Source organism: Grus americana, chromosome 3 (genome assembly GCF_028858705.1).
Source record: "Grus americana isolate bGruAme1 chromosome 3, bGruAme1.mat, whole genome shotgun sequence".
NCBI classification, from domain to species: Eukaryota; Metazoa; Chordata; class Aves; order Gruiformes; family Gruidae; genus Grus; species Grus americana.
The window spans coordinates 21,997,979-22,015,844 of NC_072854.1; the positions used below are offsets into that span (position 1 = coordinate 21,997,979).

The following is a 17,866-nucleotide window of genomic DNA, read 5'->3' on the forward strand; positions in this document are numbered from 1 at the left end:
TAACTTCATTGTGACAGCGTGGGCTAAGGTTTTTGTAGCAACAGACATGCATGCCATTTATATGTTGTTTTTAAAGGAAAGATAAATCGGCTAATTAGGTAAAAATAGTAAAGTTGTAGTTAGGGAATACAATCGCATAAATAAGAGACGTACAGGGAGCACTTCAAACGGACACCACCATTTCTTCTGTCATCTGCCTGGCAGCTGGCAGAAACCTGCCCGCACCGCTCCTCCCACCCTCTCCCTGCCTGGCGGGACGCGCCGGCTGCTCCGAGAGGCACCGGGGACGACCGTTAACGCTCCGAGGGGCACCGGGGACGACCGTTAACGCCCGCCCGGGCGCCCCTCGCGCGAGGGTGCCGGGCCCCGCGTGGCGGCCGCGCCCCTCAGCGCCGCCTGGCGGCGGGCTGCGACAGCGCCGGGCTCAGCCTCGGCAGCGGCCGCCGGGGGTCGCCGTTGGCGTTGCCTGAGGAGGGGCCGGCGGCGCGCGCTACCTGTCCGCAGAGGGCACCGGGGCAGCGCGAGGTGGGCGGCCCTGCCCGCCGTTACCGGCCGCGCTCCGCGGGTCCGTCGTCGCTGCCTCCTGGGCAGGCGGGCCCCGAGCGCTTCCCGCTCCCACCCCGTCGTCTTTCGGGGTTTGGGACGTACGCCCGCCACGCGATCCAACTCCGTGTTTGCCCGCCTCGGCTGCCAAGGGAGAGGTTCATCCACACAATCAAAGTAAACAGAAAAGTTCAGCCGGATCGTGTTTCACCCCCTCCGCTCCGCACGTTCCGAGAGGCTCCGCGGGGAGAGCAGCGGGGCGTTTGGGCTGAGTTCGTGCATTCTGGGGAGGCGGCTCTCGCAGGAGGGGTCTCGCTGTTACAGGGAAGCACAACGCTTCCAGGAGGCTGTCGTCCCCCCTCGCCCTCCACCGCCGGCTCCCCCGCGCCATTGGCTCCCCTTCGCTCCGGCTGTCACCTCGCTGAGGGAGCCGGTGGCCGAGGGAGCCGGCGGGGCTCTCCCGCCGGTGGCACTGCCTTCGTCCTCCTCCTCCTCACCCCACCCGGCCCCGCTGGGAGCGCTTCCAGGCAGCGCCGCGCCGAGAGCCCAGGAAGCCGCCTCGCCACCCGGGACTGCTCTTGCCAAGAATCGGCGAGAAAGGCGACACGCCCGCCTCTTCCACCCAGACCCCGCTCCAGCCACCTCTCCGCGGGCTTCCCGGTCGGCGGGAGCAGAAAATAGCCTTCCTCTTCCCCAGCAGCTCACACCCGCCCCAACACCTCCCCTTCCCCGCCGCAGCCAGGCCCGGAGTTCCCGGTAAACAGGCGGCTTCCCCGCCCGCCCCCGCCGTGCGGCCCCCCGCGGGGGACGGCGGGGAGCGCGGCGGCTGCGGCCGCGGGGCTGAGGACCCGCCTGACGAGGAGCTGCGCCAAGGCCATGAATATTTCAGAGGCTCCTCAGCGCGTTTCTAATTAAAGACTCGGGCGAGGCGCGCCCCCCCCCCCCCATCTTCCCGCCGCCGCCCCCTCCCACTCCACACACACACACACACTGGGGACCGTCTCCTTACGTCGGAGAGAGGCGAAGGAGTGACTGAGCCCTGCCCGGGAGAGCCGAGCGAGGGGGAGGGAGGGGGGAACCGGGGCGGGAGGGAAGGGAGGGCGGGAAGGGGGGGGCTTGTGCAAGCAGCGACGCTCCCGAGGTTGCCAAGTGGACTTTTATTGTTTTCCACCCACTTCCAAGTCGATACTATCTGCCGTCTCATGTCCATCCTATAGCCTATATAAGCGGCTGCGCTGGGGCTAGCGGCGATGGAGTAGTTTGTGGATACGGCCGGAGCGCAGGGACGGGAGGGGGGCGGGCGGGCCAGCCGCGGAAAACTTGGACTCCCCGCCGCTCGCGGGCTGCTGCCGTCCGGGGAGAGCCGGGGAGCGGCTCCCGAGGGGAAGACACCCCGGCTTCTGGGACGGAGAGACAGGTAACGCGGCCGGGAAGAGCCAGCAACCCTCCTTCCTCCCCGTCTCCCTCCCCACGCCCCCACCCCTCCCGCTCCGGTGAGCAGAAGCGCTGCGTGCGGCGGGGCCGGCGGCACTGCGGGGCCACGCCGGTGACAGCCCGCGGCAGGGAGGCGGACGCCGGCGGACGGACGCCCGCCAAAGTTGGCAGGGGAGAGCGGCCACACGGAGCGCGGGGCAGCTGTGTGTGTAGGGCGGCCGTGTGAGCGGGCCGGTCGCCCCCGACACCCAGCGGAGGGGGCAGTTAGCCGTCCGAAGGCGAGCGGCTCCGGGGATGAAGCAGCGTCCCCCGCTGCGGCTGGCTGCCGCTCCGCGCTGCTCCCTGCGGATGTGTCCGTGGCCGCCCGCGCCCCTTCCCCGAGCTGGGAGGGAAAAAGGACGGAGCAAGCGGAGGCTGCGTTGCCGTTCCCTGCGCCCGGACGGCTGCCCCCCGAGCCGCGCCCCGCCGCTCCTGTCCGCAGCCCCCGTGGGGAGCCCCGCAGCGACGGTGGTGGTGGGGCGCTCGGTGCGCAGCCGCCGCGGCTCTCCGGCAATAAACTTCGGGGAAAGTTGTCGCCCCTTGCCCGCGCTTGGGGACATGCTCCGCCACGGCGCGGAGCGAGGGGGGTCCAGCCGAGGCACCTCTCGCCTCCCCCTGCTCCGCGGCTGCGCAGCCCGGCCTCCCGCGGGGCCCCCGTGGGCGCTGCCCGCGGCGCTGGGGCGGCTCTCCCCGCCGGCCGGTGAGGCGGGGCGCTGCCAGCCGCGGGGTGCAGCGGTGCTTCCCCCGGCAGCGCACCCCCCGCGCTGCCCGTCCGCCCGCAGCACGGCGCGGAGCTGGCGGAGCGGGCTGGGCTCCCGCGTTGTGTAACCTGCGAAGCGGTGTCCGGGCTTTCCTCCTGTAATGTTTCCGATTTCACCCCCACGAGTGTCCCCACCTCCGACCCACCCCCGGTTTCTTTTCCAGTGAAATAGGAGGCCTCCCACAGCAGCGGATCCTTCCTTTCATCTGCTCGTGCACCCTTCAGGTCAGACTGCAATGAGTGGACTGAGGTCTCCTGGGCTGCTGGGGCTGGTGCTCTTAATGCTCTCAGCAGGATATTGCAAAGAGAAAACTGACTCCGCAGATTTGAAGGACAGGCAAAGTCTCTTAAATCTGATCATGGAGATCATTCAGGAACTGAAAAGGTACCACCTGGAGAAGGACAGTGGCGTGCAGTACTTCTCCAAGCACGACTATAACTTAGATCGAAGGGAAGTGGCCGACTACGGAGGATACCAGGATGAGCAGAGAGTTGGTAAGTCATAGTCCATGATTTAGAAGATTTTTATTTTTTTTTCCTGTAGGGTGCCTTGGTGAATCAGACATCACATCAGGTTACTAATTTTATATAAAGAATTCACCACTCAAAATACCTGCAGATTCCCTTTGGTATCAGAAACTGACACAGCAAATTTGGAATAGAAAAGCTCCACTCATATCTCAGAGTCTCTTACTCTCTGGATAATGTACTCAACTGAAAGTCTTAGTTCCTGTGTGTTGGGTTTGAACAAAACCTGTTAATAAGGGAAAATACTGAAATGGGCTGAAATCAAAGAAATAAGGGACAAAAATGCTCTTTTTCCTGGAAGTTTACAACTTTTAAAAATGCGCTTGTTTTAAGTGTTTCTTGGAAATGACCCTAGCAAAAATTTCCCTGCAGGACTATAGTGTGTCCTTACAGATCTCACATCTAGAAGTCTTTCCTGCAGCTCAGCTTCATTAAACTTTTCCCCCTGCTTGTTAGTCCCTTTTGTACTCCAGAGGTAGCACCTTTGAAATACTAGGGAACTGGAACAGAGTATTCCTCGGTCACTGTACAAGCTGTGACTACTTTGGGACATCCCTGCAGCCATCCTTCCACTCATGTGAATGGTTCTTCTCTGACCCCTCCAGTGAAAGCCCAGGTTTGTTTGTAAGATGTTCAGGGTTGTATAGAGCAGTCTGGAAGCAGTTGTACGAAGCCACATAGTGATGGATAGTTACTGCTCAGTTTTGTGATGTACTCCTGTGCATCCAGTTGAAAGTTGATTTGGCTTCTCCTGCTGCCATGTCTAATTTACTGCTCACTGTCACTCCCAAAACCCTACAGCATTACTGCTGCTCATCTTACCCCTCCTACTCAAAGTGACTTTCTGAATATTTTCCGGCAGATGTCTACTCACCTTTTTCCAAACTGGCTTTCATTTTGCTAGTATGCTATTTATTTTGCCTTTATTGATCTCATAAAGCTTCATTGTACCTTTTCTTCATTCTCATTCATATTCAAATATCCTCATGATTTGCATTTGTTGGTCGTCATGAAAATGTTACTTCTCCATCTGGGTGATTAATGAATATACAAAGGAAGACAATTTTGTTCCACTTAAGATCAGCATAGTGAGAACATTTTGTTTTGTAAATGTTGAAGAGTTAAGGCCAGGCTAAGCAGGGAACCCCGGTCCGCACAAGTCTAAATCTCAACGTGGAACATGGGCATAGTTTTTGGCCACCCTACGTTAGCATATTGGTGCAAAACATCTGGTTTGTGCTGAACAGTTATTTATGTTATCTGTCTCTTCAGAGCAGATTAGTTGATAGTGGTGTCATTGACTCCTAAGCAGGATTTTTCATTCTTTTATTGTAATGGAGTTATTCCCAGCAACTCTGAAGAGGAACTACTGCTTAGAGTCTTTCATTTCAGTTTTGGCATCGCTTTCCTAGTGAGCCTGTCCCATGGGAAATTTCTGAGTGAAGCATGTGTGTTTTTAATGCTCTTCATGACATAATTAGGTCAAATATGATAAGGTCAATTTTACTTACACTGACTAAAGTTAGAAGTAAATGAAGAATGACTTTCGAGAAGTGTGTAACCTCACAAGTGAATCAGATCTGGATGGAAATGCTCTCTGCTTTATATCTGATAAGAGGTGCCAGGGGACTGAAAAAGGCTGTTCAGGCATTTATGGTCAAATAAATAAAGCACCATGTACTGTATCATACACATTCAGCACTAAGGTATCACCATAGAGTTCGTAACGGAAAGCAATCAAAGATAGCTGTAAATCAGGAAGACACAAGCAAGGGTTAGGGCTAAAATGGATTTCAGTAAACCAGTTTCATTTTGCCATCTGCTGAACACAAAACACAAGGCGGTAAACCACAAACGTAGGGAGCCAGAAGAGAGCAATTTGCTTGGGATCATTTCCTGTGAATTTTATTTACTGCTAGAGGGAAAAAAAAAAGATTCCTGTAAGTAGATCAATCCAGTTCCATGATTACAGCAGGACAATGCTTGTACAAACATACCTGTGACAAAAGAGTGGATACATTTGCATAGGAGAATTAGAAGACACTAAACCAAACTTGAATGTGTCTTTGGGTCTTTACCACTAGTGGAATATGCCATTTCTGAGCAACCGTGAACTAAAATTTCTGGAAGAATTTAAATCTAGGTAAATTTGATAATGTAATTCATAGAGACCTAAAATCTGACTCTTAGTTAACTGTCATCATTGTTAATGACTGCGCACGTAACAGACATTATTTGTTGCATCATCACAGTGTGTTTCACAGGGCATTTTACAGTGGCTTCTTATGTAAAACAAATGCTTGCAATTTGGCCTACTGTATGCAAATGACTTTTGGCCTCTGTGCATCTGTCAAGACATAGTGGTGATGTTTGCTGGACAGTTTATTTCCTGTCCTCATACTATGCTTGGCAAGCATAGTTCCAGTGCAGCAGAGTGACTTTTCTTTTTTCTGTCCAACAGAGATAGTTCCCAGAGATCTGAGGATGAAAGACAAGTTTTTAAAGCATTTAACAGGTATGTTTTAATTTTGCATTGCTATCCATCATTTCACATACATACCATAAGCTACACTCTTCTTGTGAGCTGTGCTGATTCATAACTTATTTTTTCTTTATATTTCAGGTCCACTCTACTTTAGCCCAAAATGTAGTAAACACTTTCATCGGCTTTATCACAATACAAGGGACTGCACCATCCCAGCATGTAAGTACCAAAACCAGAGACTTTCATAAAACAACAGAAAACTCTAAAATGGAATAGCTGTATGAGGTAGTTAGAATACATTCTTTCCAACAAAGAGTTTGGAGTGCTCTAAAATGTACTAAGTACACTTCAAAGTGTTGCTAGAACAGCATCAGCATTCCAGTGAGGAAAATGGAAACACAACTTTTTCACTGCAAATACACTGCATAGAATGGCCGGAAACACTGCGTACTTAGGTACTGACGTATATGCCTCTTTGGTTCCAAACCAAAGGTGTTTGCTTTTCGTAGGAACACGACTCTTCTGACAGCCCTCTTATATTTAATTTCTAGTACTGCAAATTCAAGATAGGATCAGAAATCCAGGTGGGGCTATTTCCTTTTCATTGATTATTTATGTAGAACATATTCTATAGACACTTTATATTTTGACTGTTCAGCTACCAATCTTCCAATGATGTTGACAGTGAATTTTGGCAACCCTTGTCTTCAGTGAATTACAAAAGTATAACTTCCTAAGGCTTAGTTAAAAAAAAAAAAGCCGATGGACACAAATAAGCAAATTCAGCTTATGACATCTCATTGGTGTTGGCTGCACAGAGAATTAAAAGAATCACAAAACACTGGCATTTATCAGTCATTAGATGTGACTCCAGATTCATACTGAGGTGGACCTGTTGAGTAAGCAGATGCTATTTTAGTACAGACTTTTCAGAATGGTAGCACACTTTATTTTACTTGTCTGAGGTCAACCAGTTGGGTCAGTAGCAAAGCTGGGAATAGAAACAAGAGTTACAGATTCCAAGTTTCAAGTATTCATAAATATTTCAGCCCAATATATTTTAAAGGCATATTTGGTAAGAATTGCAGACTTTTTCCCTATTTGTAAGGCTTCAGATTAGGAATATCTGGGAAAGATAAGGATTTATAGGTAATGGCTAACCAGATCACGTTCCATTTACATTGATGGAGATGGAAGTTGCTTATAACTTGTCTGTTTTGAACAAACAAATGGTCATATTACCTTTTCATAAAGATGACATCACAAACGTCATTTGACTCAGCGCTAATGAGTAGTCCAAGCTGTGAAGCTAAAAACTAGTTGGTCTTAAAGTCTGAATTAGCCTTTTCTTCCTGACAGGTGGCATACCCACCAACATAGTTTCTGGATAATGGAGGATTATTTGTATGAATGACAGTAGTACCACATCTATGCTGTGAGTTAGGGATTGTTAACATTTCATCTCTAGGAAATGTTAGATGTAGTTACTCATTAATGAAATAATGCCTAATGAAAATCAACATCAGTCATCAGACTGGACTGACTAGCATCTCCTTAAAGTAACTTTTTTCTAGGAAAATGAGGTAAACAACCTGCTTTAATTCTTCATGCACAGTGTGATGTTATTTTTTGATAATGTCTTGATTTCAGGTAATACTGTTCATCCTACGCAGAAATTCAAAGGCCAAACAACAAAGAAATTAAAAGCATCTATGATGCCGCAACACAGTGGTAGCCAGTGCAAAAGCATTTTGTTGGCATACCTTCTAGTACTTTGTACAGCATAGTAGCATTGGTACCTAAAAAGTAATTTACTCTGCTGTCTGCCCATAACCAACTTTCACAAAATTTGCTTTCAGTCTGCCATGTTAAAGAAAAAACAAAACAAAACTTTTGATTAATTTTTTTAGTTTTGTATTGGTTCTGCCCCTTATTATGAATTCATCAAAAATTAGAAGGTACATAAAATAAGAATTACTAACAATAGGACTACTGTAGAAAAAACAATTTTACTAGTTTTAAGATGAAACTCGATACAGTTATGAATGAATTTCTATGATGTAGTCACCTTCTCGGGCTGGACTTAACCTTCCTATGACTAGGAGAAGTTATTTGTCTAATTTAACAGTTTTCCTAGGAAGAAAATTTATTGGAGAGTTGCATTACTTAAGTTGATAGACTTGCTAACTGAGGACTGGATTTCCAAGATGGATGAGCACTACTTATTTTTCCTCTAGTATGGAAATATTAGTCACATGTTTAGATCCCACATGGAGAGCCTCCAAGCACATTCATGCTATTTGATTATAGATAGTACGTATGCAGAAATCAGCTGCATAGAGTTGTATGTGCCATTAGGCAAGACTCTCAGTTACAGAATCTTTACACGCTCCATTTTTAAGTCTTAAGGAGCTGATTTCTGTACTGTTGCAAACTAAGGTGTTCACTGAACTTTATTACAACAATAATTTGCACACTGTTAACAATTTTGATTTTTAAAAGTAAAACTGGTTGCTTTAGTAATCTATTAATGCTCTTTTTTTCATGACAGACTATAAAAGATGTGCCAGGCTTCTTACTCGGCTGGCGGTAAGCCCGATGTGCATGGAAGGATAAAGGTAAGCTTTTTCATAGCAGTAATGACACTCTGCTGCATAGCAAAGAAGTGGATTTTGTGTTTCATACATGAAGATTCATGGGAGTGTAATGACAATTGTCCTTTGGCTAAGGTATTCCCCTTTCAGAGTACTTGAAGTAACTGGCTTAATCTGACAAATATTGGCAATAAATAAAGTGTACCCCCTACTGGAAGTCATTATATAAAAGTCCATGTGCATCAGCTGTGAATTATTCATAGCAGCATTCAGTTAGCAGGTAGTGAATTTGTTGTTACAGAACAAAACACAACAGCTGTAGCTTATTTTTCAAGAGTTGACTCGGTACACAATTGCCTGTATTGGCAGCGGCAGCCCTTCTGTGTGTGCAGCTGTAGATCTATGGTGTATGTTTTAGTATGAGTTAATATATACATAGCTATACACATGAAAGCTTTATAAATGCAGATAGGTTGCAGGTGCTTTTATAGTAATTCAATTAAAACGTATTATTAGTAGCATTGATAAACTAACTTTAAGCTACTCAGATTTCTTGGGATCTTGATTGTGCTCACCTCTCATGTCTATGGGTTTATTCCCTCCCTTTTTGTCTAGATGCACCTCTAATTCCCACAAATACTTTGAGTATTTCACCATGCACCAAAATAAAAACCAAAAAACTAACCAATCAAACAAAAAAGTACTTCCAAACTATCTGTATTTCTAGAGAGCTGACACTAAGAATACAAAAGGACTAATTTACATTCTGTCCTCAACCTTCACCTGAGACAGTAAGGTGACCTTTGACAAAGGGATAAATAACCCGTATGAATTTGCCAGCAACAAATGCTGTCAAAACTAGATATTTTAAATCTCTGACAAAATACACATCTTGTGGGTAGAGTCAGTGAGAAAAAGCCATAAATGTTAAGCATCTTAATCTATTTTTTTTAAGCATTGACACTGTTTTGCATGGCATTTGCACCAGCAAGCTAGGGAAATGTAATCAAGATAAATGTAAAAATGGCTGGAAAAAATACAAATAAGTTATTTGTGCTTTACTGTCAACCTGGAAAAAGATATTGAGCAGAGTCATGCAGCTTCATTTTGGGTATGGCATTGTTCAATATTTTCATTAATAACTTGGGTGATAGAAGACAGTATATTTATGGATGACAGTAGTGTAGGAGAAGCAACCATGATAGAGTACAATCTTGAAATTGAAAATTATCTTGGAAAATTAGCTGAATAGTCTAAAACCAGGATAAAATTTAAAGGAAAGAGCAGAATTATGAAGTCATGCAGGAGTAATCAACTACAGAAATATATGGCAAGCATGAATAACTAGACAGAAAGTTCTGTAGAAAACAGAGGGGTAGTAGTGGATCACAAACTAAGCATGTCACCCACGTCACACTTGAAAAAAGACAAACAACATCTGGAATTTATAAATAGAAGCATTGTTTATAAACTACCTGAAATAATCACTGTTGCTGGAATACGGTAATTAATTAAGGACACCAGAAAGACATGTGGGTGCGTCTTTTAAGAGACCAAATAAGAGCAACATAGATGACCAAAGACCTGGAAAACTCAATTTACAAGAACAGCTAAAAGGAATTGGAATTATTTAATCTAAAGAAAACACAACTGCAGGAAAACATGATGGAGCTATTCAATTTCATAAAAAGTGGCTACAAGCCATTCTCTCTATCCAGTGTGGATAAGTAAGACATAATTTGTTTAAAGAGAGAATTCCAGCTAGACATTAGAAAAGACTTTTCTGATGGCAAGGGCAGAGGTAATATATTAAATAATTAGATGTAATTCAGCATCCTGACTTTATGCTAAATTCTTAACATTTCTTTAAGTATTTTCTGCCTAACTTTATAAAATAAACCTAAACTAGCCCAGCTTCGACGCAGAGTATTTCTAATGCCCAATAACTGTTACATTACTTGTTGTCTTAATTTGAAACATGCAGCCGTGGAGAGGAATCTTACCCATACGCCGTGTGGTCAGGGATGGAATCATGGAAACAATTGCATGTAGTATTAGGACAAATACAAGTTAGCGAATAGGTAAATCCTTTGATGTAACTAGCAGAAATGCCAGGGATTTAATCTGTCAGTTGTAAAATCCAGAAAGCAAGAAACAAATTAGCTATTATATAATGATACTCACCTGCAAAAGATAGGTGAATAATGTTATTACCAATACTAACAAGCAGATACATCAGAGTAGGGAATTCTTTTCTCCCTTTCCTTAGAAAGTTTTAATCTGTATCATTACATCCTGTCATGTAAACACAAACTCATGAAGGAACTAAAGTAGTTCACATCTCAGTTTGGGAGTCTATTTTTAAAAAGTCTATCTCATTTTGCCAAACAACTCCTTTGCTCAACACATTCCAACGTGAGTAACAAGCCTCCACTTCTGCTATTCTCCACACAGACACAAATAAAAATCATTAATAGTATCAGCACTCTTAAGCAACCTTTGTTGGTAGAAGGGAAGGCTAGCCTCTACCACATATGCCTTGAGATTCACAATTATCTCCATAAAATTAAGCATCCTTCCTCCTCAAAGCTGTTCCATGGCATCAGTTCAATTTGTGTGGGTAAGACGTCCCCTCTCACAAAAAAGTATAACGCAGGCTTTATTTGTTTTCATCATTTCATGGACTGAGCTGTAGAAAAATGGGTTCTTTCTGTATTTTTCCACTTATGAAACCATCCTTTTTCTCCACAAAGTGTAGTTATCATTAGTCCAAGGTACTTTCAAGAAGTTGCAAAGTTTTGAGCATAGCACCACTTACACATAGCAAGACCAGAATTCAAAGCCATTTCTTTCTTAAGGTGGCTCTCTAGTGTACAAAGAGTTTATGTAGGCAACAGGTAAACACTTTCGGTTTCTGCCATAAGGGTACTAGTTAGCATCAGCCCTAAAGTTCAGACTAACTTCTGAATATTAGATAATAAAAATTTATTACATGATATTCACCAGCAGAATTTGACCGTTTATATGAATTGTAATGAAAAATATGTTTAAAAAATCTTTTTAAACTCCTATATTATAAACCAGTAAAGTAACACAATTATTGACACATACTATTTTTTCCCCAACAAATTAGATTTCCTGTTTTACTCAGTAGCTGATTGTTGTTTCATTGGAGGCTTATGAGCGGGCTGGACTATCGATGAATTACTGCTTTTTGATACTTCAGCCAACTAGTACTTTTGGTGTATTTTTCAGATCCATGGACATCAGTCCATGTTTAGAGATCAGTTTGGGGGGAAGAAAAAAAAGGGGTAGATTTGTTTTTATTTGTACTGAAAATGCATTCTGGACTATCATAGCTTTAAAGCACACAAGACATTGAAATTTGGTGCTAAGATCAAACAAGAAAATAAGATACGAAAACAGGACTTAGGCATCTATTACTGTCACAGGACATACTAAGGGAGGTGGGTGGGTGTGATGCAACGTGTCTTATGGAGCTTTCGCTTTTTCTCATTTATCCTACACATATGTAACTGCGCTCCACCTTCTGTCTCTTTTTTTAGAGCGTATGTTCACATTTTGCCTGTCCCACAGATATAAGCAATGCAGGGGCCTAGTAACAGCCCTTTTACTTGTTGAGATTGCATGAGTGAAGCCAGAGCAGCATGTTTGTATTGGCACATCACTCAGTAGTCCTTTTTTTTTCCAACCATCAGCAACGCAGGCTGTGTTCCTTGGTTGCCACCAGCACCATCTCTGACTAGTTTTATTCTGTAACATCTTCTCCTCCTCATGTTCAACGCAGCCATGCTTGAGTCCCATCCTTGATGCTCTTTTTTGTTCTGTCCTTCAGCCTTGTTTTTCTCCCAGTTTCCTCATAGTTCCCATACTCCATGCTTGCTTTGCTCCACCCCATACAGATACATCCAACAACAATTATGTTGTTCATAGCTGCAGCAGGTAAGAATCATAGAACCATAGAATGGTTTGGGTTGAAAGGGACCTCAAAGATCATCCAGTTCCAACCCCCCGGCTGCGGGCAGGGACACCCTCCACTAGACCACGTTGCCCAAAGCCTCATCCAACCTGGCCTTGAACACTTCCAGGGAGGGGGTGTAAGAAATATGTAAGAAATATATAATAAGAAGAAATGTCAGGAACAAGATTCCTGAAGTCCTCACCTAAAGTTCCCAATTCAGATCTCATGGATTTCCTGTGGCAGATGGTGATGAATCTGAAAATTTGGCCTCTTTTGACAGCATTTGTCACAATCACTTTGGCTACAGTCATACAGATTTTACTGCTTTTGTTTGAAAACTGCAGGTGCTACTGTTGGTGCCCTCCCTTTTCCATTACCTGTTCTTTAAGTGTTTGCTAGAGACCAACACTGATCTCATAATGTATGCTCAGAACCTCCTTGTAGCATAATGAGTAGTTCAAGGACTAAGGACTGCGGTATCACGTATGATTACATACTTCCATTTTGAAGATCTCTTCTAATTACTGTACTGACAAGTAATTATGTATTTTTAACTTTTGTTTTTAAAGTTCTACAGTTATTTCAAATGAACAAGATAAAACTAGTGACACAAACAATTTTAAACAAATAAATACAAGACTAGTGCAAGTAGTAGGAGTCTCAGTCTCTCAGGAGCTTTATACATAAAAAGTGTATGAAAAAACCTACCAGTTGTTTCTTTCCTAGAGAAGCAGATATAATTAACAATATTTAAAGGAAAAGAGCAATAGAAACAATATTTCCTGCTTAAAGGTCATGATGAGGCAAGAATAAATATATATAAATATGAAGGACAAAGATTCTTTATCAAATTCCTAATAAGCTCAAGCGTACTGATAACTGAAATTTCCTTTGGAACTCAGAAAAATCTGTGTAAACTCCTCAAGATGTTTTGACCATACTAGTTTTTTTTTTTAAAAAAGCTGAAAACACAACATAGACTTGGGAACTTTACATACATGAAGAGAAAACTGAAATACCACAGTAAATATCCCATTCGTGTACACTATATTATATATCCATTTCTTCTAACTATTCTTAAACAAAAATATTTGGGCTCTTAGGTTTTGTTTCAAGTGTTTTCTAACAATGGAAACAACAGCTCTTAACTGCTTTCTTTCTCGCACAGTTTCTTATTGAGACTAACATTGAGTGCACTCAAGAAATGTCATACACTTTCATAAAAGGAGTGAAGGTAGAATTTAGATGTGGGTTTTGCATATTATTCAGTGAAGGCAGACCCCTTTTTTTTCTACAAAGTATAGCTTGATCCATCATAGACAACTTCCTATGATACGTTCAATCATCCCTGCTTGGTGATAGGAAGTAGTTCCCAAGGTAACTAAATTAAGACTTTTATCAGAACTATTGCTTTGAATTAAATAACCAGCCAGTGGACACGGTTACTAGTGTGGCATAGTCCAACTTTATTAAGAGGCAACTCTGAGTTTTCCTTCCCCGGGGATCTCTGCAGCCAGCACAAGATGTAACATTAAGAGCTTTATCATCTTCAATACATGGATCTCTGTGATTGGAAGCTCACATTAGAGCAGACTTACACTTGGGGAAAGAATTTTTGATGTTAGCACATGGAAGTTCTGCTACTGAATCCTACTGGAACAGTATTTTAAAATTTATATTGATATTTAAAACACTAAATTCTTCTCTTATATAGATCTACTTTCTCTTACAGAGGCTATCTCTATCATCGTGCACAGATAATGGCTAGAACCAAATTTGGAAAGCTGTAACGTGCCTTTACAATAGCTTTCATTTGTGCTTTTTAAACTTGGAACAATTGTATAGTTTGGTTGGTTTCAGCTAATATTGCTGGTTGGGTTTGTGTTTTGTTGTTTAGTTTTTTCTTTGCATTAGCAAAGAATGGAGTGAAAGAGGAGAAACGAGCTGTATAGCTACCTATGTTCTCAACAGAGACTGTAGTTAAATAATGTTCAGGATCTCCACCAAGACTACCTGTCATCCTTCAGCTAAATTCTAGTCTAATTTTCTTAGACTGATGCATGTAACATAGACTTTGTGAAATAAAAAAGTACAACAGATTGATCAATGCTAAAAATCTGGGTCCTTTTCAAGGGTTTCTGAAAATGCCAGGGATTTAGAAAATCGCAGTTTAGCTGAGCACTGGGAATCTAAGACCCACAGCTTTTTATCGGCTATCCATACAAAAGCACGTTTAGGTGGGATGAGAAATGAGCAGCCTACCCCCTGCCAGTTTTTCACCCACAGTGAGCTGCATATTCCCATTCGTATTAGTAATGAAAACACTATTTATTAAATTCTCAGTGTTTAACTTGCCAGTTGTACCACACACTAATCAGACCAAAAGCATGTTAACTTGTTTTTAAACATCACAGCTTAAACAGGGTACACTAGGGGCATACATGAAGAAAATAAGCTAGATGAAAATGCAAGACAAGGAAAATTTACATCAGTTTCCCCTCTAAGGAAGGATTTTTTTAAAAAAAAGTAAAAAAAAAAAAAGTATTTGTCCTATCTGCAAAGCCAGGAAGAAACTGAATTACAGTAAGCTTTTCTGTAACATTATCACATTTCCTCATAGCTTTAAAAAAATTGAAGAGCTAAATATGTTTAAATACCACTAACAAGTATTTCTGTATGCACCAATAGCTTTATTTCCAATGGATTATGTCAAGTCCAACTGACTCTGCATTCAAATGATTCCATTACAAATTATACTTAAGCAGAAGAATATTTAAACTCAAAATATCAGAGAATTCACACTGATCATGGGAAAGACAGATACATATGTTCAGATAAAAAATATGAAAGTTTTAACTGTGAAAAATGACATCAGCAGAACTCTAGTATCGGAGAACCCACTGGTTTTTATCTCCCATGTGGACTTTGGGTGTTCACGAGACATGCAAGCTTCAGCAAAATCTGTTCACATATAAGAGCAGCATCTTTCACCTGTGCAGTTCCTGTTGACAAATAAGACGCTGGGCATTTTTTACTTCAAAATATGGGCAGTAACGGGCTGTCTTGGGAACACGTGGAGCTGGGTAGACAGGCTCGCAGCATTCAGTGGTCACCTGTCTGGAAACTCTGGTTGCAGAAAACAAACTCAGAAGTTACTGGAGAGAGGATGGATTTCTAGAGATGTGGATATGTGTAAACCTGTAATTTTCTACCAGTGATTTTGATATGAGTGTCACAGAAATGGTTTTGCCTTCATTCTGAAAAACTGTTCTGGGAAGAGTTACTAGAAGGGGCAACAAACTGAACCTCTGCAGCTCCTACTCAGTTCATGTTGCCTCAGTGTTTGCAGGTCTCAGAAAGCTCTTGTTTCTTGCTTGTATGAGTCCAAGTTTCTTCACTAATGGGCCCAATGAAACATCAGAACCTTTCTAGATCCTTCAAACTTTACCTTGACAGATTTATATTGCTGGACATCATATCAACAGCTTCCTGACACCAAGACATTAAAACAGAAATTTGCAATCTGTTAATACTATCCTTGAGGTTTATTCACTTTTTGACTTCACAGCTGCACTCCTGGGAACAGGCTAACTATCTATAAGCATGTTTTGAATAGGTGGAACTGTATCTTCCAAATCTGGCTACCTAAAATGAACCACCACAAAAAGGGACAATTTCCAAAATTTCAGCCTTGATTAACAAACAAATAGTAATTTAAGAGTCAGGCTGATACGAACTAAACTGATCTAGATCAGAAATGCACAACTGGATTTTTCCAAAGTTATTACTGAATTTTCCAGTTTTATTTATTATTTTCAATATGATAAATACATTCTTAAACACATGTATGTGAATATAAAAATGATGAAACACAATTTTCTTCTTTCTTTTAATCCACCAGATGTTAGTACCATGAAAAGAAACACCAAGAACCAAGAGAAGTGCCTTGGAATCCAACAGGGAAATAGAACTTATTACCTTTATAACATATTCCATTGTGAACAAGAGATTTATTTTTGCAGATTGACAGACTACTTCCCATAATTCTTTTAACATGCATTTTGTATGTCGTCAACAGTTTGCAGATTGACATTCTTTACAGTAGCATAACTGCCAGTAGTACTTAATGCTCCATACTTCAAAACACACTTTACAACTGATGTGTAATGCTGCCAAAAATTACGTAAACACAAATATTTCACCAAGGAAATTGATGTTCTATTGCTTAATTCTACAATTTTAAGGAATGTTTGTTTGTATATCTAGAACTACTAAAGATCTGCTCCACAGTAGTTGTGGTCACTTGATATCCTTCATGCTTATGCAATTTTTTAAAAGTTTGGTTAAAACAGACTTGCATTGGGGTCACATTGTACCCTAGGAGTACAAATTGCATGACAAACAGGAACGTAATTCCAAGTAGACGTATTTTTTGGAACATGTGGAGCATGGATTTTGTACACAAACACAAGCTGCCATTAATTTACTTTATATAATAAATGTATAAAACATTCCAGCGAATGTGCAATATGTAAATACTGTAAATAACAAGCATAAGTAATAAAGTGTTTGGTATGAAGTTGTCCTCAGTTTGCGTTCTGTTCACTGAATCCAGAATTTGATAAGGAGGCTATCTTCTGGTAGCTACTATCACTTACCCACACTCAAAACTCTTTCCAGTAGGAGTTTGGTAGGCTAAGGAAGAAAAGTGCATCCACCTCCGAGAAGGCCAGGGATTTGGACCCTCCCTATGGATTTGTGAGGACAGACAGATCTGTGTGTTCCAGTCCCACAAAATGGCCAGAGCACAAGGCTGCTCCAAGTCTCTACAGCGTTATAAATTCAATTTTATTTTTTTTTTTATGACAAATGGTGGTTTGGGGTTTTATTTCCAAAAAAATCTGCAGTCTATTCATGATACTGCAAGGCGATACAATCAGTAAACATCCAATAAATCATTTTAGTGTCATAAAACTTCTGAGTCAGTGAACGCTTACTCTAGAAGCCTTGATACACATTTCCCTTTCTTCCTTAAATATTAAATCCAGTTGTCATAATAAAATGGCTCAAACAGGAAGAAAATTTTTATGTGTGGTCTGTAGATGAACCTCAGGTACTTTTATCTTAATACTGGCACTTAGCTTCCACTTCATCCTCAATTCTAACCACAAAATATAAAAACAGAACTGAACACACACACCCCACCCTGAGAAATAGCTAGGAGCTGGGATTCTTGAAATTCATACTTAAGAGCCTTCAGTACCTAGCTCTTCAGAAGAAAAAAGAAAAAAATTGGCAGAAGTACAAAATCCCATCCTAGAAGACAGCTGTATTTACTAAGGGAGAAGTATGTATTTTGTATGTGCTTTCAAGTGATCACTAACTGCTAAACTTTCATTTCTCAATGGAAGTAATACATGCACACCAAAAAACTGCTAGTTAAAGGAATTACTGCTACAGGGCTCACTTAGCTCCTCACCTGCCCTAAACATGCAAGTGGA

At 42.5% G+C, this 17,866-nt stretch overlaps 1 protein-coding gene across 2 annotated transcripts; it reads left to right on the forward strand.

The window, feature by feature from the left end:
* Window positions 1-1,821: 1,821 nt before the first annotated feature.
* On the forward strand, window positions 1,822-16,836 carry ALKAL2 (ALK and LTK ligand 2). Of its 2 annotated transcripts, none has more exons than XM_054818890.1 (6): window positions 1,822-1,960; window positions 2,941-3,271; window positions 5,766-5,819; window positions 5,928-6,008; window positions 8,341-8,407; window positions 16,267-16,836. In XM_054818890.1, exons 2-5 carry the CDS (start codon window positions 3,013-3,015, stop codon window positions 8,403-8,405), a joined length of 459 nt encoding a protein of 152 aa, XP_054674865.1. In that variant the 5' UTR covers window positions 1,822-1,960; window positions 2,941-3,012; the 3' UTR covers window positions 8,406-8,407; window positions 16,267-16,836. The 2 variants fall into 2 exon arrangements, with proteins under 2 accessions (XP_054674865.1, XP_054674866.1); XM_054818891.1 differs by having other exon boundaries at window positions 1,922-1,960; window positions 3,002-3,271.
* The last annotated feature ends 1,030 nt before the right edge of the window (window positions 16,837-17,866 follow it).

What these genes read in the sequence shown, in the direction of transcription:
- ALKAL2 (XM_054818890.1), top strand. Translation starts at nt 3,013, where the DNA reads ATGAGTGGACTGAGGTCTCCTGGGCTGCTGGGGCTGGTGCTCTTAATG. An exon ending in CCAGGATGAGCAGAGAGTTG is followed by an intron (nt 3,272 to 5,765) that starts GTAAGTCATAGT and finishes TCTGTCCAACAG; the next exon opens with AGATAGTTCCCAGAGATCTG. An exon ending in GGACTGCACCATCCCAGCAT is followed by an intron (nt 6,009 to 8,340) that starts GTAAGTACCAAA and finishes TTTTCATGACAG; the next exon opens with ACTATAAAAGATGTGCCAGG.